The sequence below is a fragment of the Neltuma alba genome, unplaced genomic scaffold, assembly GCF_004799145.2.
Source record: "Neltuma alba isolate B1F8T4 unplaced genomic scaffold, ASM479914v2 tig00002511_pilon, whole genome shotgun sequence".
In the NCBI taxonomy this organism is placed as follows: Eukaryota; Viridiplantae; Streptophyta; class Magnoliopsida; order Fabales; family Fabaceae; genus Neltuma; species Neltuma alba.
In genome coordinates, this window is record NW_021632890.1 from 69,383 (window position 1) to 93,425 (window position 24,043).

At 34.1% G+C, this 24,043-nt stretch overlaps 3 protein-coding genes across 6 annotated transcripts; all 3 read left to right on the forward strand.

Annotated features, from left to right (window-relative positions):
* The first annotated feature begins 2,208 nt into the window (after positions 1–2,208).
* On the forward strand, positions 2,209–10,252 carry LOC114730650 (protein NAR1-like). Of its 4 annotated transcripts, none has more exons than XM_028917760.1 (13): positions 2,209–2,527; positions 4,534–4,673; positions 4,982–5,052; positions 5,818–5,971; positions 6,054–6,267; positions 6,803–6,929; positions 7,159–7,336; positions 7,426–7,475; positions 7,556–7,727; positions 8,051–8,177; positions 8,280–8,371; positions 8,829–9,062; positions 9,794–10,252. In XM_028917760.1, exons 2-12 carry the CDS (start codon positions 4,548–4,550, stop codon positions 8,976–8,978), a joined length of 1,461 nt encoding a protein of 486 aa, XP_028773593.1. In that variant the 5' UTR covers positions 2,209–2,527; positions 4,534–4,547; the 3' UTR covers positions 8,979–9,062; positions 9,794–10,252. The 4 variants fall into 4 exon arrangements, with proteins under 4 accessions (XP_028773593.1, XP_028773608.1, XP_028773601.1 ...); XM_028917775.1 differs by having other exon boundaries at positions 6,081–6,267; XM_028917768.1 differs by having other exon boundaries at positions 4,534–4,667.
* Positions 10,253–17,560: 7,308 nt separating this feature from the next.
* LOC114730738 (receptor-like protein Cf-9) lies at positions 17,561–19,910 on the forward strand. The gene is made up of 2 exons (XM_028917849.1): positions 17,561–17,671; positions 19,152–19,910. Exons 1-2 carry the CDS (start codon positions 17,561–17,563, stop codon positions 19,908–19,910), a joined length of 870 nt encoding a protein of 289 aa, XP_028773682.1.
* A 189-nt stretch (positions 19,911–20,099) lies between these two features.
* LOC114730750 (receptor-like protein 34) lies at positions 20,100–21,611 on the forward strand. Its single transcript, XM_028917857.1, has one exon. It carries the CDS (start codon positions 20,100–20,102, stop codon positions 21,609–21,611), a length of 1,512 nt encoding a protein of 503 aa, XP_028773690.1.
* The last annotated feature ends 2,432 nt before the right edge of the window (positions 21,612–24,043 follow it).

Consider the following 24,043-nt stretch of genomic DNA (forward strand, 5'->3'; position numbering starts at 1 on the left):
AAATCTTCAACTCATAAGCAATACAAAAATTCTGGTCTCTAATAACTTAACAGCATCATCGAGGTACTGGTCTCTTCATAAACTAGGTGAATTTCATAACATTCAACTATAGTAATGCCAAGCCACAACTCTGTACGTCCCTGTTTTTGAGGCAAAAAACAGAGCAAATAAAACAATGTTGTGGCATAGTCTTTTTTAATATATTACAAATAGTAGAGGTAAAAATATTAATTTTTCACTTTAATGTATTCATTGTGAATATTGGTTTTGCATTTTTTATTGCCTTACAATGTTAAAATATTTTGTTCCTCACAAAAGCAATCAAAGTCGTCCTCTCGTTCACCATCATTGATTTGGGTACAAAGCACCTACTTGCCCATGATGCCCCATATCCAACACACATAGGATCAAATTTTTGAAATTTAGTGTGTGTTGATCATGTTTCATACACATATGCTACTCTTTCTGTTGACATGCATGTATGATGAAATAGACCTAAGCTCATTGAAGGAGTTACTGGGCATAACGAGAGTGAAGTAGCCTCTGTCTCAAATGAACTGGTGGGAGAGATTAGCGATGTATTTGGGGAGAGAGACAAGGAGATGCTCTTTAGTGAATATCTCGATGTTCTTTTTTGTGGAGTACATGTCTCATTTTACAGTCAATGAACAGTTCCCCACTTTAGCAAGTTAAGCTGAGGTTAACATATGGTGTGTTTGGATGAAATCAAACCATGGTTTGGAGAATAGCTTCTGGAGAATAGATTCTGGGGGTGTTTGGATATAACCAAACCATGGTTTGAAGAATAGCTTCTGGAGAATAGATTCTGGGGAGAATAGATTTTTTGAAGAATAGATTTTGTGAAAAAGTGATTCTGAGAAGTGAGAGTGTTTGGATAGTTGTTACCAGAAGCACTTTTTACATGTACAAATTACTAAAAAAGGCATAAGTTAATATGATAATTATAGAAAATATATATTTTATGATATATTTTAATTTGAAGGAATAAAATTGTTAATAATATATTTTTTATTAACATAATTAATAATACATAAGATAATATAATTAATAAATAATTAATATGTATATATATTTATAAGATATAAGATTAAATATATTTATAAAAAAATATGTTTATAAAAAAAAATAACAAGATACATATCCTATAAGCTCTCACACTCTCCCTTTTTTTTTTCAAAAGCAAAAAATTTTTGCTTTTCCCAAAACCATGGTTTTGGTTTTTTTAAGGGTGTTTGGGTGATTTTTTCCCAAACCATGGTTTGGGTTGGAACCCAAACACCGCCTGAAAAAAATAGATTTTGTAAAGAATAGATTTTGTGAAAAAGTGATTCTGAGAAGTGAGAGTATTTGGATAATTATTATCAGAAGCACTTTTTATATGTATAAATTATTAAAAAAAGCATAAGTTAATATGATAATTACATAAAACATAGATTGTATGATATATTTTAATTTGAAGGAATAAAATTGTTAATAATATATTTTTTACCAACATAATTAATAATACATAAGATAATATAATTAATAATTAATTAATATGTGTATATTTATTTATAAGATATAAGATTAAATATGTTTATAAAAAATTAATTAAGGGGTGTTAAAATCATATTATTATTGAGATTTACTCTAATAGGCACAATCATACTCTCCAATTTGAGCCAGAAGCAGAATGGATTCACTTCTCCTGAAACCGTGGTTTCGACCCAAACCATGGTTTTAGATAATTTGTGCTTGTTTAGTTTGTTTTTTTCTCAAACCATGGTTTGGGTCTCCAAACCATAATTTGGCCTGCTATCCAAACATGGCCGTAGTTATGTCTTACTAATGTTTTGGAAGATGGAAGAATCAATATGACTAACGGCTGAAATCATAAAGAGTGCTTAAAAAGAAAAAATAATGTAAGGACCTAAGTCAAAACTCACTATAATTATAAGGACGTAGGGTTTAGTTTTCCCATTTTAAAATTCTAAATAAAAAATATTTGCTGCACTTCAATTAACAACATATTTTTGTGAAATAGCTGATTTAGGATTTTTAAATTAAAAAAATTTAAGGATTTTAAAATAAAAAATCATAGCCACACCCTCCCATCCCGGCTGCCCTTTTCACTTCAAATTATTGAAAATTAAATTACCAGAGCTTTCCCGGTTTCCCACTTCCTTTCCTCTGTCGAGAGACTCGAATCCCTAACCTCCCTCCTCGGCTCCTCGGCTCCTCCCTCAATCTTGCCAAGTGTTCACGCCTCAGCCTCACGCCGACGTTGACGAGACGAGACCAGACCTCGACGCCGACGAGAGACGAGAATTGAAAGCCAATCCTCTTCCAATCCTTCATCTGTTCCTCGACACCGACGAGAGACGAGAGACCAGTCCTATTGCAATCCTTCCGCTGTTCCCCGAACCCTTATCCTCCCTCGACGCTGACGACGACTCCTTGTTCAGAGCTGAACGTCGTCTCCCTCAGTTCTCAGTCCTCACTCTGTCTCAGCCTCGACGGCAAGCAGGTGTGGCTTTCACTTTTCCCTCTTCCTCCGCCTCTCTGTTTCTGAACGCTTGCGGTGCTCTGTTTGAGAGAGCTGTGAAGAAGTGTCTGAATCAATATGCTCTCGCCTCTTGCGTGTTTGTCTGAAGGCAGATGCTTAAATTTATTTTTGAATCTCATGATGATATGCTTTACAATTCACAGCTTAGAAGCATACCTTCAAGATTCAATAGAAATGTTTTCATTGAAAATCCAACCGAAATGGATGTATGGGAAAAATAGAGTACGTTATGAAAAAAAAAAGAGAGTTTATTTTGCTGTGTGTTTTGGATGATATTGTTCGGGTATGTTAGCTTGTTTTTGTTTTGTTTTAATGTCTACTTAATTGATTCATACTCTTCTTTTATAAAGAGAACAGGTTGGACTCTTTATTTGGGAGGAGATTTTCTCCGTTAGTGAAACTTCCCGAGTGTATTTAAATTAATAATCTGGAGCTAGTCAGTCATCAATTTTTCACTCTTCCACCTACCTAGAAAATTGGAGAAGGTACTTTGTCCTAAGACCATGTCATCTGAGTCAACAAACAAACCTTTTGAAGAATTCATATCCGTATTTTGTATATCAATATATTTGTCAAGAAAGATTTGATCTGTCAAGCTTAGAGTATTAAGAGAAGGCTGCTATGGTTTTCTATATGCTCCAACATGCCTTGAGCACCTGATAAAAAGGGCTCTTTTAAGATTTTGTGATGTTAATATCTTGCATGAACAAGTGTAGTGTTATATTCTCCTGTTTCTTTGAATTGTTAACAATTTTAAACATTATAATTCGTATGAGAAGGATTTTGTATTTCTTGTTACTTGGAATATTTGGTGGAGATGGAGCAAAGGAGGGTAAAGCTTTGTAGCAACATGAAATAGTTGTAGTGATTTGGAATTGGGGATATATAGTTGGAGCTGGATGCTTGTGTTTTCGGGGTGCTTCCTTATCTTTGGGTGCCATATGAGCAAGAATTTCGTTTGAAGCGTCATTTGACGAACCAACATCAAAATATAGTCTGTTTTGATAAAGGAGTGGCATGCCATATGATTTTCTGATTTTTGTGTAGCATAGGATGGTAATTGCGAGTGTATAATATGCGAATGTATGTGATAGATTTATTTATTTCTTGCTTACTTTGTAATACATTAAATCATAATTGCTTTTGTATTTCTTTTTCCCAGTGTTTCATCGTTTTTGTCCTCTTTCCCCCCTTCAAAAAACCATAACTTCTCATTATTCTTTTAACATCATTGTCTAGTTTATTGTCAATTCAACTGTTTGTGCTCCTAGCTTTGGATAAGTATAAATATCAGCCATTAGATTATATTGAACAAAATGCATAGACAAGATTTGCACCTGGAGAGGTGCTGACCGCTGACCGCATATTCATTGTTATGTGTTTATGTATAGTATTAAGTATATTAAATATTATTTATTTATTTCTTTAAAACAACTTAGGTTATTGTAAATATTCCAAAATTCTTCCTTTACATATAAAGAAAACGGAGCAGCCTCTTGACTTCTAGAGACATTAAGCTATCTTTGACCTACACTTCTGAGAATTTGTGTGCAGAAAAGCTGTATTTTATTCCACAGATTTGTGCGATACATATAGGGAGAGGAGTGATTCAGCATATCGCATGAAATCCTCCAGATTTAATAAGGAAGCAAAACAGGAAATAAATATATTCTGTAATCCCTAATTTAGCGCCTAAGGATCAGGTCTTTAACGGTTAGTAAATCAGTATACATAGCTGTAATGATTCTTGGTTTAATAGGATGATTGGGCCTCTCCCTAGGGCCCATTTCCAACAACTTCTTAGGCTCCTGCTAATCCTCCTACTTGTTTGTCTTATTTCCTCCCAAACCCTGATTTTTCATTATTCTTTGAACATCATTGTCTAATTTGTTGTTGGTTCAACCATTTGTATTGCTAGCTTTGGTTCTATTTGCTTGAATTGAGTTGTTTGTTGATTGGACATGAAGGGCAAGAGTGGGAGATGTCACAGAAATTCTCACCAGCTCTTCGCATTGGAGATCTCAATGATTTCATTGCGCCATCCCAAGCATGCATAGTCTCTCTCAAGGGATTAAAGTCTAACACTACAAAGCCTGACAAGGTTGAGGTATTGGTTTTGGTTTCAATGTTCCATTAACATTTGGATGAAGTTATGTTGGTTACTTGGTTAGGCTTGCTCGTGAATTAAATGTCTTTTTTGTTTTAACCCTTGAGCAACCCTCCAAATGTGTGAAAAGAATATGCTATCCATGGGTGTTGATATGTAATTCTTTCTGAATTGATGTTATAGTGTTATTTAAAATTTAAAATTGGATAAATTTTTGAATTTTTTCTATATTATATTCAGTAGTTAGCAGAGATAAACTGGGAATAGATAGCATTAACTTGACGTGTTTCATGTAAATATCACTGAAGGTTTCAACTGCCAAAAAGCAATCACAACCGGAACCTGTTAAGATTTCTCTCAAGGACTGTTTAGCATGCAGGTGAGTCTTCATACTCTCTCTGTGTCATAGGGGTTGTTGTAATTCGAGTTGGAATCCGTGAATGAGCTCTTTTTATTGGTTTTATGTTGTTATTATTTTTGAAAGCTGTTGCCTTGTTGGATCGTTGAGTAATGATTTCTTGTGACAGCTTTGATGTGTCCGATTTTGCTTGGGCTTAATCCTTTTGGCAGTGGTTGGAGATGCCTTGCTAAGGGGATTCTTCTCAAATTGATTCTTGATAAATTTATCTGATCAATTTAGCCCCGCACAGAAAGAGTAGTTTTTGTGCCTTCATAGAATTGTAATGTAAATTTGTTTTTGCCCGCATTGATATTTCTTAATTTGGTTTCATAAATATAAATGCAATTAACAATGTAATGATGCTTTGTCACTAATTATTTATTATATAGAGTGAGAGAAGATCAACTATAAGTTTCATAGGTAGTACATTGACATATAAGGATATTATATGCAAGGGAGTAAATTGATTAGACAATTTTAAAAGAGAAAAAATTATAAATATTCCTTTATGAGGGGGAAACTTGATTTTAGTCATATACTTTGTAGCTTTGCAATTCAAAGTCTTATGTTACAAACCCTATAGAATTGATAATCCTAGAACCCTATTGGGTAATTGGAATCAAAATGGTGAAATTTTTTCATTTCAAGTTGCAAAAATGTATAAGATTGATGTAAAGGAAGCTTTCTAATTTTATTATAGTACATGTTCCAATTGGAAGCATGATAAATCTTTTGACGACCCAGTGGGTGCGTGACATCGGCGGAGACTGTGATGCTAGAGAAACAGAGTTTGGATGAGTTCCTGTCCAATATCAATAAAGGAAAGGCTGTAATTGTGTCTCTCTCTCCCCAGTCAAGGGCTTCACTTGCGGTTCATTTTGGCATTTCTCCACTGCAGGTTACTTATAGAATATTGTCTTTTGTCATCATGATTAAATTTGGAATATATTTGTTGCGTTCATCGTCTCTTTCCCACTCAGTTTGCGAATGAAATTTTTGCTTTTCAGGTTTTCAAAAGGCTGACAAGATTTTTTAAATCCTTGGGAGTGAAGGCAATTTTTGATACAAGTTGCAGTAGAGACCTAACACTTATTGAGTCTTGTAATGAGTTCATCTCAAGGTATAAACACAACCAATTAATCAATGATGGGAGTTCTAAGTTGGGCCTACCGATGATTGCATCAGCTTGCCCAGGTATGTTTGTACATCTATATATTGATTACAATAACAGTTAGATGCATCAACGAATAAATGTAACGTGCTTAAGATGTATTCATCACGTGTTCTAACATGTTAGGAAAGTGTTCAAGAAATGTTAGAATACTTCAAAAATTTTCTTGGGGGTGTTTAGGTGAAAACAAAACTACGGTTTTAGGAATGATTTCATGGAGTTCGAGGTAAGCATATGAGAGAAGTTTTGTCTTGATTTGCGTGAAAGTACTTTTTTAAAGTGCTTTTGGGACATGCCAAACACCTCCTTAATCTAATAGGAAACACCTTTTGGGGTTTCAGAGTGTGGTATGGGCCACTGAATTCCTGAAATGCACAGGATTTATATGCTCAATTGCTGGTGTTTTTGGGTGTTGCATGCACACTGATAGAGGGATGAGGGGGTTGAGGGAGCTTAAATTTACCATGCAGTATGTGGGATAGAGTTGTGCAAGGGGTCAGGAATGGGATGAAGAAATTGCTGAACAGTTTTTATTGACAAAAGCCATTTTTTTTATAGGTTGGATATGCTATGCTGAAAAGCAACTTGGATCATTTGTTCTACCTTATATTTCAACTGTGAAGAGTCCTCAGCAAACAGCTGGAGCTATCATAAAGCACCATGCATGCCAAGATATGGGATTTAGGTAGTCTGTCCATTTCAATTATATATTTGCTGCCCACATAGGTTTGAGTTATACTATGATTGGACTGTCTATTTTATCTACTGTAAAGTTTTGGAAATTCACCATGTCTATGATCAATTTTCTTTTGTATGCTCGAAATGATAGGCTCATTTTTTGTTTAATTTATGTTGGCTTAATAAAATGTTTAGTTAATTAATACCAAAAAAATGTTTGGTTAATTGTCTGGCAGGCCTGAGGAAGTTTACCATGTTACTGTAATGCCCTGTTATGATAAAAAGCTGGAGGCTGCTAGGGATGACTTTGTCTTTGACCTGGAGTCCCATGACAATGGAGACCAGAGCGAGTTTAATAGAATTCCAGAGGTAGATTCAGTATTGACAACTGGAGAGGTTTTGGAATTAATTCAGGTGAGAAGTTTCTTTGTTCTCATTTTGATACGATCTTCCTTTTAGCTCACGTTATCAGTATTAATACCTGTAATGATCCAATCTTACAGCTAAAAGAAGTTGATTTCGGAAGTTTGGAAGAGTCCTCTCTGGATACACTGTATGAACCTGATTTTAGTTGATTTTCAAAGTTTGTCAATTGTCTAAAATTAGTATTTACATACATGCTGCCGCTTACAGGCTGACTAATGTTAATGAAGAAGGAGATCTTTATGGGGTCTGTGGAAGCTCTGGGGGTTACGCAGAAACAGTTTTCCGATATGCAGCAAAAACACTATTTGGGAGACAAATTGATGGTCCCCTAAACTTCAAAAATATTAGGAATTCAGATTTCCAGGAAGTTGCTCTGGAGGCAAGTTCTTGTAAACTTATTCACATTACTTGTATATGTGTCTATTCCTTGTAAGGTGGTTGTTTGAACCCAATATCCACAAATGTCTGGTTATGGTTATGGAAGTGCCAAGTAATTATACAGCAAAAGCATTAAAGTATTTTCAGGATCCAGTACTTATCCTTAACACAAAGTTGCTATGGTAACCTGAAACTGTCCTGTGCCTTAGCCACATTGAACTTGATGACACAATTGTTAAACAGTTTCTGCAGGCTTTTTTAAGCTCCAGTTTATTTCTCTAGCTCGTAATATTAATGCAGTATTTTGTCTTATTGTCTATGCAGGTGGAGGGAAAAACAGTGTTGAAATTTGCTCTATGTTATGGTTTCCGAAACCTGCAAAATATTGTTAGAAAGGTTAAGAGTGGGAAATGTGATTACCATTTCTTGGAGATCATGGCATGCCCTTCAGGTCACGGTCTCTCTTTTATTATAAATTCCATATGCTTCAATTGATATGTTGTTGCTAGGCTAGGAAATTGGATGCGTATTTAACTATGATGAATTGAACCAGGTTGCTTGAATGGTGGAGGGCAGATCAAACCTAAGCCAGGTCAATCTCTGAAAGAGTTGAGTCAATTATTGGAAGCTTCATACATGGAAAATGTAAGTTTTATCTGACTGGCCATTACTTCATGGTTGCACTTATTTTGAATAGTAGACGTGCATATACATGCATGCATGCATGCCGTATGTTCCGGGATCTCTGAGCATATAAATTTATGGTTCAGATTCTTGTCATGTTTGTCAGTCTGACCCTTCTGAAATTTTTGTTTCTTTTTAAAATAAATATATGTACATCATCCATTATCATTCTTATAGAAGGAAACATAGATATTCAAAAATGGCATTGGTATTTTATGTGGAAGGTGAAACCTAATTCAACCATACTTAATAGTTAATGAACCCCTTCAGATAAGCTAATTTTCAAATGTTTTATTTGTTCTTTTTTTTTTGTTTTGGTTGAGGTGGGTCGTTGGGAAAGGTGAAAGCTCAAAGTCGTATTTGTTTATGAACTATATTTCTGGAAATATTCTGAAATTAGTGTTCGTCAATTTGCTAGGTTTTGGTAGCAGATCCCTTTAACAATAGTATTGTGAGAAGTTTATATGACAAGTGGCTTGAGCAGCCTGGGTCTGAAAAAGCTATGAAACACATGCACACAGAATATCATCCTGTTGAGAAAAGCATTACTTCTCAGTTGAACTGGTGAGAAGATTCAGCTTAGAAGATGTTCGTGACCTTCATTCGCTTTCTGGTGTGGCGTTAAAAGTTTTTTATATTCATTATTCTCAAGGTAATAATTTCAGTATCTGATGGAGGTTTCCTTCAATCCCTTTGCCCTTCAATTTTTGCATCTGTGGAGTCACAGTTCTGTGTTGAACAGTTATCATACTGAAGCAATTTACGAACATGAAAGAATATCTAGATATTACTTTCTATATTTTTGGTTTAGTTGTTTACTTCTTCCATGGGGATGAGTTCTGGGTTCTCAGCAGAGTTCCAAACATATATAGATGCGCGACTGATTATGTTGGATGATCATAGAGGCCTGTCCGTGAATTGGAATCTAAGATTGCACCCTTTGCTTTCAGTGATAGTGAAATGCAAAGCATTGTTCAACTCAATCTTTTTTCCCTTGTTCCTTTGAAATTCATTATTCCAATTGCTTGATGCGTTGTCTGAAAATGGCTCTCCTCGAGCTCAATTCTAGTGTACAAAGTAGTCATGCATAAATTTGGGGAACTGAAAGTGAGCAGCGGCACCGTTGGAATGAGAACTTTTTCCCCTTTAATTCTTTGGCTTTTGAATTAAAGGGATGGATATTAATGGCCTGAAGTTATAAGTGAGACCGAACCACAGCCTCTCCCTCACAGGGAGCTTCCATACCACTAGGCAACAAAGCCGTTAGCCCTTTAAAATTTTAAATAACTTTTTTGAACTTGCCATTTCTGGGTATTGGCTATAATGGGACAAGATTTTGATGTGCATGAAGGTGATATGTCTGTTTCTTTTTCCCTGTCCCAGGCACGGATAGTACAGAAGGAAAGAAACAAAAAACTACACAGGCAGGAGAGGTCGAGCAAAGTGAAGGATAAGGATGATGAAAACGAAACATCCAGAAGCAGCATTACCAAGACTTTTAAAGGGTATATATGGATTGAGGAAAGAAGGGATAGGGTTGACTTATATCCAAACTATCTATTCCTTCAAGTCATTTTTTTCTCAATCCAAATATACCCTCTTTTGAAACCTGTTTAGCTAAAGGTCATTTACAACAATAAAAGCTAAACAGAGTATACATGGATCTTTCAGGTTTGTAAATAAATATGAACTTAGTTCATGTTGTGGATTGCAGGCTTTTAACGCTCTGGATTTATGCTCTTTATTGTAATCGCGCCTCTTGATCATTGGGCTTTCAACTCGAAATTACTATCGAATTACAGAGTTGATAGATTATTCATATGGTTTTTGACCAGTTTGAGTGATCTTGTGCAGTATAATTCGTTGTCAAATTTAAAATAATTCGTGTTGTTCCTTTTTTTTCCCCACTCATGTAAGCTGCATGGTCTTTAAGTGTATTTTAAAATGAATTTTTCAGTAATCCTGTGTTTTTAGGATGTCATTATTTTCCATTCTGAAATAAGTGTTTTTGGGTAAGTTTTTAAAATTAAAAATTATAACTCAAGTGGTTTTTTGGGGGAAAAATATTTATTTTAAATCGGAGTGATTTATGGGAAGTCTTTTCCTTGCTTATATAAGTTAGTCTTGTATTCAAATTTCTCACTGAAATTAGGTGAGTGCAAGTTATTGTGTGTGTACTGTGGTTTTTGGAATATCAAATATGATCGGTTAAGTTGGCAAAGAATTTCAAAGACTTTCACGGTTAAGTTGGCAAAGAATTCCAAGAACTTTCAGGTTCTAAATATTCACGGACCTACTGACAGTGTCTGGGATGATGAGCATTGTTTTTGTAACAAAGAAGTATACGATTAAGAGTAAAACTATTCTAATTGCAAATCTATTTTACCTGAAATATAGATTTTTTTTTATTATGAAAATGCGCGTAAATTTTTATTAAAATTAAAATATGTCACAAATTTGTATTGTATATTTGAGATTTTATTTTTATTTATTTAACTGTTAAGTAACTGTTAAATTTGACTTTTAAATTTTTATTTAGATCAAAATACCTCTCATTAATATTGAAGTTATTTAAACATTTTTGTTTCTTTAAAAAATAATTTTTAATACAACAAAATTTTTTTTAATACATGTATTTTTAAATTTTTAATATAAAATAAAATTTATTAATTTTGATTATATTATAAAATTTGATAATTTTAATTTTTTATTTTTAAATGGCTAAACAATATATTAAATAAATATTTTTTCATCATATACTCTTTTGGTCCTTAATATAAGATCTAATTCTTGAGTTGGTTTTGGTCTTAAATATAAGACTTATATCTCATATTTATCAATTTTCTCTAAATTACCCTTATAGATACTCTCTCAACCATAACTAAGTAGAAGAGGGAAAGGAGATATTAAGAAAGATAACTATGGTGTTTTTAGAAAAAATATGTCACTTTTTTTATAATTAACTAACTTACTTAACTTCCTTAATCTAATCAAATTAGTTAAATGGATCTTACATTAAGAATTGAAGGAGTAATATAAATTGTCTATGTTTAAAGACTATAGAACTCATTTAAATTTATAATTCCAAATTTTGAAATAAAAAATTTGTTAGAAACGTTTATAATGTATTTAATCTCTTGTATATTCATTTAAAGAATTAATCAAATATCCATTCAAGGCCTTTATGTCTAAATTAAATAAATTAACTAATTTTTCATCCCAATATGATAAAAACACTAAACAAATAGTTATTGGTGAAATTTTTTTTAAAAATTTGTCAAAACTTTTTAACCAAAATTTAGGGATTTAGTGTTATGAAAGGTAAATTAGTAAATAAAAAGTATCTTAATATACATTTTAATTCAAAAAGTATCTTTTTAGAATATTCTTAACAGAGTTATTGGTTTGGACTTAAGTGTATGTTTTCAAAATATAGAGAAATCAATGTAACTAGAGCAAAATGCCAGGGAGGTTACTCTATAATTAATTGTTTTTTGCATTTAATTCCAGATTTTTATTAAGTAGCATCTTAATGCATTTGTTTAGTAGGCCGTTGAATAAATTGAATTAATTATCATTTTACTCTTTCTTTTTCTCTGTCCCTAATAATCTATTCTCCCAGTCTCCTCCCCTCCTTCCCCCCACTCTTTCTCTCTACTCTTTCTTCCCTTTTACCCTTTTGCATCGCTTTTATTATGAGAACATTGTTTATAATGCTGATATTCGAAAGTTTGGCTCTATTTATTTAATTAAACCAAGCTAAAGGTAAAAAGATATAGTTGAATATAGCTGAGGTTAAATCTGATATTGCCTAACCAACTCAAAATGAAATTATGAATTCATATTACTTCTTTCCTACCTATTTAATTGTTTTCAATTTCAAGCTTAAATTTTTAACAAATTATTAATAAGCCACAAGGCCTAATTAAAAATTTCTGAATATTGTTAAATGATTAAAATACCTTTTTTTTTTAAGTAGAAAGCAAAATTGATGACATTACCTCTCAAAAAGCCCCTCATCTCTTATAATCATTTGTTGGAACAAAAAAAAAATCAATAATTTTGCAGCGTTTAAAATTTATAATTCAACTAAAACCTTCAAAATAAAATTATATTTTAATAAAACATGTTAAATTACAATATAAACAACCTTTAAATAAATAATTCGTATTTTCAGGTTGTAAATATTTATTTCAAGATTTTAAAATATTTTAATTGCGGCCACTAAATGCAAATAGATGGCTTCTAACTAGCCATCTAAATGCATGAATGTAAAAATATAATACTCCTCCGGTCCTAAATGTAAGACCCTTATACACACTAGTATAAGGATCTTACATTTAGGACCGGAGGAGTATATAAATGAGTATAAGAAACTTTAGGCCTCAATGTTTCCAAATTGCATGGAGTTAATACGCAAAGCAAACAAGATCCAGAAAATTAATTAAATAAGGTTGCAATTTAAAGAGGGGAATGAATTTTTGAAGCTCAAGGAAGCTCAAAGTCCTTTTATCTCCGCAAAATGCAAGCCTGAATCTTGTTCTGCAGTTGTGGGTCCAGTTGATCAAATTCAGATTCGATCTCAGGTAGAGCGGCCTATTCTTTCAATTCTCCAGCACTTCCAGCAGCATCTGTTAGATGTATCCCATCCTTGATTGCTTTGTTTGACTCCTTCAACTGCAGAAATTCGCTTCCAACTTCATCACCAGACTGAGATTCAATCGGCGAAATCAGTTCTCCAGCATTAATTCCTTCTTGATTCAGCAAGTAATTCTCAACATCAGTACTTCCAGTATGTGTTTGATCTCCATGATCTCTTTTCAAACCTTCATAATGCTCTTGATCGAATCTGCTCTCGGGCAATTTTTGCACTTTCAAAATCTGTACCAATTTCTCTAATTGAATTCACATCATGCGGCAGTAGTGAATTTTCTTGCCCTCCATATTAGTCCTGGGGTCGTGGAGCTCCAAATTCGCCCGTTGATCTTCTCCATAATATATGATCCTCATGTCTACTGAAGAAAGATTCAAGTTCTCTTGCCTCCTTTTGTATCTTCTCAGGGCACCCAAGCATCACCATTTCAACACCCAATCTGTCCCATCGGCCATCGCACCTTCTTTTGATCATAAAGTTCTTTCAATGCCTTTGTTTGTCTATCAAACGTTGAAGTGAAATTCTCTCGTTCAAGAGGCAATCTTATCCCATCCATAATGTTCAGTAGGGAGGCAGCGTAGGCATGCTAACTCCGTGGTTGCTTGAAACGCAGGAGAGGGGTCCATATGGTGCAAGGGAGGGAGAGTTGACTCCCACATCCTTTCCTCTTGAATGGTCTTAAATGGGGAATGAGAAGGTATTTTTGGTTTTTGAGGGCAATCCTTTCCACTTTGCCAAAATGAGTTGCAATATAAGCACTGTGGTTCCTCAGGTTCTTGCGCTGTAGGATAGGAGGTTTCATGTTGCAAATGAGAGTAGCTTGGCGTCCACATTCTCCCTCCTTGAAAACCTCTACTTCCTGTGTCATAATCCAGAAAACCATTAGTAGGCATAGCGGAGTAAGAATTGAATCTTTCAATATTCGAACACTATTCCATGACTCAATTGAATTGGAAAATTGCCCAGTTCAGCTCACAAAATTCATGCAACAAATTGGTAGCAAAATTCAGCGTAAACACAGCAGATTTTCCCAAAATTCGAGGACTAAAACTAATGCATAAACACAGCAGCAAGTCAAAAAATTTCAGAACTCGGGTAATGACAGCAAGAAAACCAGTAGAATTCTTAGCTCTTAGGTTTTCTGGTTCTGTGCAGCAAGTCAATGACAGAAATTTCACAGAACTTGACAGTAAAAATTGCAGTCAGATTAGTGAACTTCAGAAATTCAACAATAATTCAGCAGCATTTTGGCAATTCAGAACAGCAGCAAGAGTTCAACAATGCCAAGTCAAGGGATCACTAGAAGTTCAGCATACAAGCAAGGAATCAGATCTATGCTAATACATCAGCACGTAATTAACTCAATTTCAAGAAGCTTTCTGCAAACTGTGCAAAATATCCAACAACGAATGGTTGAATATTTTCAGCAATGCACACTCAAAATGGTGAGAAATCGACAAGCACTTGTTTCAGCTTCCCTTAATGAACTAAATAAGTTTACAGTATTTCAAATAAGTATTAGCAACTCCAGTCACTGGATTCAGTCAAGTTAGAAGAAAATGCAATTTTAGCAAGAACTTGTGGGTGCAATCCCAAGTCACAAAAATATATATTTTTTCTTGCAGTGAATAACAGAAAGCTTTATTTGATTTTTAGACAGAGAAATGGTATGTCTTTGTTCACAATTCAGAGTTTTACTACCAGAAACAGTGTTAAGAAGCAAAAATCAGACAGTAATAGTAGCAATAAGGTCCAACACAGCAACTTTAATCTTCAAACACACAGAATGCGAGGCAATATTATTCAGCACAGTACACAAAACACGCCAAAGCAGGTTCATTCTGTTAATGAGCTGAATTAGCAAATAATCTGCCCTGTTGACACAGAAGTAATGTAATCGGAACAAGGAACTCTTCATTTTATTTTCTCAGAATTGGTGCAAGTGTGATATTTAGCAGAAAATCTTCACCCAATGATGCGAGATGCTGGCCAGAATGCAATTTTGTACCTGAGCACAACAAATCCCAGCTAATTCCACTAACAGGATGAACAGAATGCACAACAAAATATTTATATTTTTCCAGAATTCACAATGTACATAGGCTGCCAGCCACTAAACCAAAAAATTGGACAATTAAAATCTACTTGCCAGCAAGCAATTTTTATCCCTTAAGAGAAATCAGTCAAGAACAGTCAAACCAGAGGCAAAACATCTTTCAATGCCCACCAAATTCAGCAAGATTCAGAAGCTAGAACCTAAGCAAATGCACTAAAAATTCAATAGAACAAGTCAAAGAAAAATTTGACACTCGATCAACAAAAGAAACTAAGCAACCATGCCTCCCAGCAATGATGCCAGTTTGATAAGACTTGTCATAGGGCTCTCAAAAATACTAGAATTAAGCTCTATAATATAATAGCTTAACCCTAGGTCAGATCACAAGGAGGCTAATTGTCTTGGGATTTTAGTTAATTAAATGCCTTTACAAGTGACTAACTGTGAGAATGGAGTGATTTTATCTACGTGATCTATCTATCTGTTCTACTTTTTATATTGATTTTCTGGTTTTAGATGAATAATGAGTGACGGTGATGGGAATGACAGAATATGATAATTGCAATGATGATAATGATCTTCCTAAGAGTGTGACTCAACCTTCATTACCTCGTAAAATAATGGAGCTAAATGCATTCAAAAGGAAACATGCATCGCATTATGAATTGATGGACTGAAAATTCCTAAAATAGCATCAGTCTATAACTACCATATCTCATTTGATTCAATTGCAACATCAAGTCAAGCAAGACCTAATAATCCAATTAAATCTACTGCAAGTCAAGGAATAAACCATCGGTTCAATCACAACTTTAATCTGAATATACAATGTCCTTAAGAATACAAACCAGATCTAATCCAATAATCACAAATAGCTTATACAACAAGATAAGCCAATCACGAATATGAGAAATCGATGAACTCCCTTGTTGGCATAATGGTTCTGGCTTAGGTCCACATCTTAGGGAGGATGAAAGAATCAGCCACACATGACTATAGGAGAGGCTACAGCAAGCTTAGATCCAAAGTCAATCATGGTGGAAAGTGAACAGAGGTGATGGCGGCGGCGGAGAACATGAAGGTCCAAAGAAAGAGATAAAGTGAGATCGAGAAAGAGTGATGATACTTCTTTTCACTACAAGCACAAACCTCCTGATAAGCGCACAGGATTGACATATATGAAATGATGAAAACGGATCCCTGTGCATTCGCTCCAATTTATCTTCTTTTTGTTTGGGTTCTAAGACGAAAACCAGATGGGGTCTATAGATTTTTGATAACCCAACAACTTTTAGTTAATATGTGAAAGCAGCATATATAGCAATAACATATAAGAATTTTAAATCACGGTTTTCTTAGGATGTATTTAAGACTCATTATCTAATCACGAGCATTGGTTCAAGAAGTAATAGCTCAAACCATTCATGTGTAGTCCAACTTCTATAACACAAAATATTCATGCATCAGCAAATTCATGCTAGATCAACATAAATATGCAATTTGAACTTGAGCCATAGTGCCTCAGCTTGCTTCATTTTCGTAACAAGCCTCTATCAATCATATCATGAAGAAGTTGTTCTGCCTTATCAATCTCTTCTCCTTCAAGAGTGCCTCGAATAATTACTTTGTAAGTTATAAAATTAGGGGAGCAGCCTCTTTCTTCCATTTTATGAAGCAACGCATGTGCTTCATCAAACACCCTCTTTACAAAGTCCATCAATCACAGTAGTATATGCATGAGCATTTAGAGGAAGACCTTTGGCCAACAAATATTGAAAAATATCTACTGCAGTATTTAGTCTACTGCCTTTGATCAAACCATCAATTGGTGTAGCGCACGTGATCACATCAGGCAAAATACCATGATTGAAAATTTGTAACAATAATGTAATTGCCTCGTCAAGTCGTTGGCTTTTGCACAATCCATCTAATAAGATACTATAAGTAATTATAGTGGGGAGACCATCACTGTCATGCATCATATAAATAAGATCTTAAACATATGAAATTCTCCCTGATTTGAGACAGCCATCAATTAGAGTATTGTAAATTACAGTATCAGGTACAACATTTTCTACCTGCATTTCTTTAAAAAGATTCATGGCTTTATCCACCTTTTTAATCTTACAATACCCATTGATCAAGATGTTATAGGCAATAATTGTAGGTTCCAACCCACTTTTGAGCATCTTATCAAATACTTTGCTTGCCTCATTAACATTATTAGTCAAGCAATAGCCATCCATCAAAGAAGTGAAAACCTTAACATAAGGTTTCTGATCAAACTTCATCATCTTACCAAGCAAAGCTTGACTCATGCTGTAAAAACCATAGATTAGAGAGTTATATGTGACAATTTCAGGAGACATTCCTTGATCAAGCATTTCATAATACACATCTCGTGCCTCAATTAAAAGTTCACTTTTACAGAGGCCCATCAATGATCGTGTTGTACATGATTGTGTCAGGCTTAATTCCCAATCTCTCCATATTCCGGAGCAATTTAACGGCTGATCTTGTTTTTCCTGACTTGCATAGTCCATTGATCAAGGTGTTATAAGTGACTACCATGTCCACCAAGAGGTTGGGGCTACATAACTTTTTTTTTCTTTAATCATGTCATAGTGTATTTGTTTTATAACTTAAGACAGATACTTCCCTTTTTTTTTAGCAGAAAGATAGATACTTCTTTAAAATTGCGTGTTTTTTAAAATAATAATAATTTTTATTTCATTGTTTTATCTCCTATAAATTCTTAATTTTTTTTGAGAAGATCGAATGTGTAATAGATTGTGAAAGAAAATATATGTTTTGACTCAAATATGATAAGTTGTCAAGATTTTTTTTTTTGGGTAATATAAATCATTTAATGATTATTAAAATGTGCATATTTTACATCAAATAACATAACAGCTATTCTAAAAGTTGATCTCACAGCTATACCATCCAAGTACAACTTGTTTTATGGTTTAGTCAATATCTTTGAATAATCAAAATTGTTATGAATACAATCCATTACAAAAAGCCTAGAATAGACCAAAAACCACAATGTATAATTCAACTCTACCACTCCACTTGGAAAATTGAGGGTGCCAATTGCCATGACTAATAAGGAACTTCATGCATCTACAAATAGCCGAATAAAATCTATCTTCACTAGCTCAAGTGCTTCAATCTTTCTTCACTTGGCTAATATTGTCTTTTGGCTAGCAATAGGGTCTTTTCTTATCAAAATTATTTCTTTTACGATTATTTAATATCTGATACTCCCTCTAATTTTTGTTATAGAGCATTCTCAACTAATTTTCATATATTAAAGAATGTAATCAAAGTATTAAATCTGTTCTAAATTGATAATTTTTTTCAAGTTTACCCCCAATTTAAATGACGTAGATGGATGAACACGGAGTTTGGTAAGCTTTTTAACACTAAATGTTAATTATTAACAAGGGTAAAATTAGAAAGTAGCAATTAATGAGTCGGTTAATGAGTTATGTTTAGGACCAAAAATTAATATTCAAATATTGTTGGGCTTAAATATTTAACTCTCTTAAGACCTATTCTTTCCATCATAAAGTTTTCACCATATACCCCAATCTAGTCAGCAATAGTATTTCTACAAAAGCAATTGCATATAATCTTTGGCATGTACACAATCTTCAACACACAAGGACAACAAGATTGCCATGTGTTTTGACATTTTTGATCCCTTCTTCAACCCACACCACCGAATTTGGACAGTTGAGGGTGCCATTGCCATAACTGATACGGAACTTGACTAGCAGATAAAAACAAATGTAGATAAATACGTATCAAATAACATGTGCGTTGACATTTATGCACAAAACGCCAGTATCTCTTGTACATAAAACCTGACTGGTGTGCTTCATCTTTCATATATCTCTGAATTCTAGTTTTGAGCTCCAGTTTTGTATATGGGACTGTCTTGGTTCCTTAGTAAATCAATGTTTAATCTTCCTCTTTATTTTCTATTCACATTCACAGTCATTAATTGTTTTGTTTTTGTGCAGCCTGCACCACGTCATCAAGCTGAAAGTTCTGCTTTGCTGCAACTTAAGAAAAGATTTGCCATCACTAAGTTTGCTTCTCAAAGTTCTCTCAGTTATACTAAAACAAATTCTTGGAATTCAAGCTCAGACTGCTGCTCATGGCTTGGCGTGAAATGTGATGAGCAAACAGGTCATGTGATTGGCCTTGACATTAGCAGCTGTCAGATTTATGGTTCTATTGAGTCTAATAGTACTCTCTTTCACCTTTCCCAACTTGAAAAGCTTAACCTTTCTGATAATCACTTTAATTACTCTCATATCCCATCAAGCTTTGCCCATCTTTCAAGGCTTACCCATTTGGACCTTTCTGGGTCCAAATTTTCTGGAGAAATCCCAGAAGAGATTTCACAACTATCCAACTTGTTGGTTCTTGATTTGTGCTGTAACTATGATGCCTCATCTCCTCCAACAAATCTGCTGCATTTCAAGCAGCAAAACCTGGGAAACGTAGTTCAAAACTTAACTAATTTGCAAGTACTTTCTCTTGGCTATGTTAATATATCGTCTCCAATACCTAGTGCACTCACCAATCTGTCTTCTTTGGAATACCTTTGTCTGCTCAGTACTGGATTACATGGTGAATTTCCCATAGGAATATTTCATCTTCCAAATTTGGAGTATCTCAATGTGGGAGCGAAGCAGGGTCTCTCTGGGTATTTGCCTGAGCTTCACTCTAGCATACCCTTGCAGTTTTTAGGACTCCAGAGTGCTGGCTTCTGAGGGAATCTACCTGGTTCAATTGGAAACCTCACTAGGCTCATTTATTTGGATCTTGGATATAACCAATTCAAGGGAAATCTACCTTCTTCCTTGTCAAATATCACCCAGTTATCTCATCTGGATGTTTCAGGGAACAAGCTTCACGGGAAAATACCACTCTCAATTTTCTCACTAGAGAATCTTGGCTATATGGATCTGAGAGGAAATCACTTGTCTGGGCAATTAGAACTTAACATGTTTTTCTGGAGCTTCAAGATGCTATCCGTTCTCTGTTTGTCATATAACAATCTGTCATTGATTATCAAGCCAAGTGCATTCAATGCAAGTCTTGCCATGAATATTAGAACATTATTTTTGGCTTCTTGCAGCATGAATGAGTTTCCAGAAATTCTGAAAGACCGGGACCAGCTCGAAGAACTTGACCTGTCAAACAACAAAATAAAGGGTACCCTCCCAAGCTGGATATATAGAAAAGAAAATCTTTGGGCATTATTACTTTCTGACAATTCTTTTGTTGGAGAAATTCCACCATTGATCTGCAATCTGAAATCACTTGAGTTCCTCGAATTATCGTACAACAATTTAAGTGGTAACATTCCACCATGTTTAGGAACTTTCAGCAGAAAGTTGCAAGCACTCAAGCTGGGGAACAACAGGTTGTATGGCTTCATTCCTCAAACATTCATGAAAGGAAGTGCCATCAAGTTGATTGATCTTAGCCAAAACAATTTACAGGGTCAGATGCCTGAAACATTGAGCAATTGTAGAATGTTAGAGTATCTTGATGTCAGCAACAACCAAATCAATGGTTCTTTTCCTTTGTGGTTGGGAAATCTACCTGAGTTGAAAGTCCTTGTGCTACGTTCTAACAAGTTTTCTGGAGTTATAAGCTCCCCAACAACTTGCACATTTCCCAAGCTGCACATCATTGATCTTTCTCAAAATGATTTCTCAGGAAACTTTCCTTCAGAGTTACTTCAGGACTGGGCATCCATGAGAGCTTCTGCCGCGAATCAGCTCAAGTATGAGCCATGGTATCACTATTACAAGCAAACAGAAAGCTACTGGGGCTTCACTTACCCTTATTCCTTCACAATTTTCAACAAAGGAAAACTCATGGTCTATGAGAAGCTCCAACAACTGTACTTCTTTATAGCCATCGATCTCTCAAGCAACAAGCTTAACGGAGAAATTCCAGATAACATTGGAGACTTGAAGGGGCTTGTTTTGCTCAATCTGTCTAATAACTTGTTCACTGGAGGTATTCCATCTTCTCTGGGAAAGCTATCTCAACTTGAGGCATTAGACCTTTCCCACAACAATTTAACAGGGAAGATCCCTCAAGAACTTACAGAACTCAACTTCCTTGAATTCCTCAATGTGTCCTACAACCATCTGTCTGGTCCAATACCTCAAAACCCTCAGTTTGACACATTCGAAAGCAATTCATTCGAGGGGAACCAAGGATTATGTGGGATCCAGTTGTTGAAGAAATGTGAAGATCATCGTGGAGAGCGTGTGATAACTCCTCCTTCAGAAGATGATGAGCCCCTCTTTGAATTTGACTGGAAGATAATTGTGATTGGATATGGAGGTGGACTTGCTTTTGGAATAGCTATGGGAAGCACTTTTATTCCAGAGAAGTGGGCATTTCTTGTCCTTGAAAGGCTCCATATAAGAAGACTTTACAGAAGATATTGACAAACCAAAATTATGCAGTTTGCTTATTGCTTCACTGAGTGGTGTTTGTAAAAGTTTCTTTATAAGTTTCTTTATGTTTGTAAAAATCATCTTGATCTTTCTTTTTTGTCAATGTTGCTTGCTGTATAAGTAATATAAAAAATGAGATGAACTATATTGTACAATATATATTGAAGTGAACCGCAGCTGCAGTAGAATGTATGAATTCCTTGTTTATAACAATAATTGTTACTGGAATCTTGTAAGCATTACATTCATCATCTAGGTTCACAATGCAACATGTGATCATAATAAATTGTTCCAATTATTAAATGACAGATTCGTGGACTCAACAGTTTATGGTTCATTCCGAATGATTTATATTTCTCAATTGTGATTTACGATAAATACGTAAAAAGAATTTTGTCACAACTTATAAAAGCCTATAGCCATTTTCTACGGTCGTCAATCTTGTCCTTTGTTGCCTGTATATTGACGGCTTGTCATGTATTTTTATGAGCTCATTTGCTTGGCCACTCTTGGAATTGTTGTTCTTAAATTCACTTTTTCCATTTTTGGCTGATCATACTGCTGGAATTAAATGATTAACGATTTGCTTCTACTATTTTTATAAGTTGATGTAATTAATGATATCTCCTGTCTTCTTCTTAGCAAGTTGAATGGCTTCCTTTTGATCATTTAGCGTTTTAATACATTGCCAATAAAAAAAATGGTTAAGTTAGTAAGCATTTAACCCATAATCCACAATATTATAAATTTAAATTTTGTCATTAACTTGAGAATCTTATTGGTAGGTGATCAATCTGTCTATAAGTTTTTTAAAAAAAAAATTCAAATATCATTAGAATATAAAGAAGTGAAAAACTAATATCCTAACCAACTTAAGTTGATACATACCAGTTGGAGCTTGGGCTTTCATTTCTGTACTAGGAGTTTGATTCTCAGCTTTTTAAGTATGAAGCAGATCCAATTGTGATTGATCCTGACCAACTCTTAGGGATTAACACTAACCTTATTACTATCAGCCAAAAAAATTAGGGATTAATATTAATTTATTCGGATTTGAATATTAATTTATGACATTTATTAGTATGTTTTTTAATTTCATACATAAAACTTAACAATTAAAAATATATTAATTTAATTATAATGAATTCCATATAATAGGACTTTTTAATCAATCAAACAAGGTGAGGATAAAACCTCCTCACCCCTCCCCCCCTTCCCTCCCCTCAAACCAAACAGACCCTTAAGGACTTAAACGAACCAATTTGAAAAAATTTCTACTTCTATAATGAGTGGTGCCATTTGTTTTTAAAAAAATATACGTAACAAATTGAAGCATTTAATTTAAAATACATAATAAAAACAATATATATAAATATTGTTGAGGAATGATAAATCGAAAAAAAAAAAAAGCCCTCTTTAACTTTTGTAACGGCTGGTCTCGTATTAGGAAGTCAAAGACAAAGATTGTTTATTTGACCTGACCGAAGTATAACTCTAGGCTATAGTTTATTATTAATACTACCTCAAGTCCTAATTATAAGATCTAGTTAATTAATTTGAGGAGATTAAGAAAATAAGTTAAGTTAATTATTTGTAATAAATAGGTGTTGCTTTTCCTAAAATATCTATGTTAATCAAGTGTGTTAGCTAGAACTCCTATTATTAAAAAGACTATCTTAGAAAAAAAAAGCATAAATATTAGAAATAAGATGGATTGAGGTCTTATATTTAGAACTAAAATAAAAATCAAATAAGATCTTATATTAAAGACCAGAGGTAGTATGCAATACGTTAAAAAGTGTAGACAGCAAAGCATTGGACTTTACGAGCACCTTAAAAATTCGCCCATGTTTTAATGCATTTTCTAGATACTCATGATGGAGAGCTCCGAATGGAGACAACATCACCATATAGACAATCATATGATCTAACTTTGTACCAAACATGATCAACCTGTCATTAAATGCTATTTTCCAATCTAAATTTTATTTAAAAACTTTATTTCCCTTTTTTAAAAAAAAAACCATTTTTCAAATTCAGATTTCTTTAGTTGTCTAACTGATGAAGCGAGAAGATACATGTCTGCAAGCAATGCAAGCCGAGGTCCCGTTTAAATGGAAGAATTGCTAAAAAAATCATTCATTGCAAAATTTGTTACGCAGAAATACATTTCTTTATATGAATGTAATCTATCTTCAACTATGTGCAAAATGAAGGACATTTGTACACAACTAGAGATATGTTACATAGTTGAAGAAGAGTTGCACTTATTAAAAATGAATTGTACCCGTTCAATAATTTGAGTCCCTAAGTACTTTTAAGCAATAAATTTTGTAATGGGAAAATTTTCAGCAATTTTCCCCATATAAGTTTCATTCTATTTCTATCCCTCCCCTTGCATGAGGAATCCAAATCTAACAATT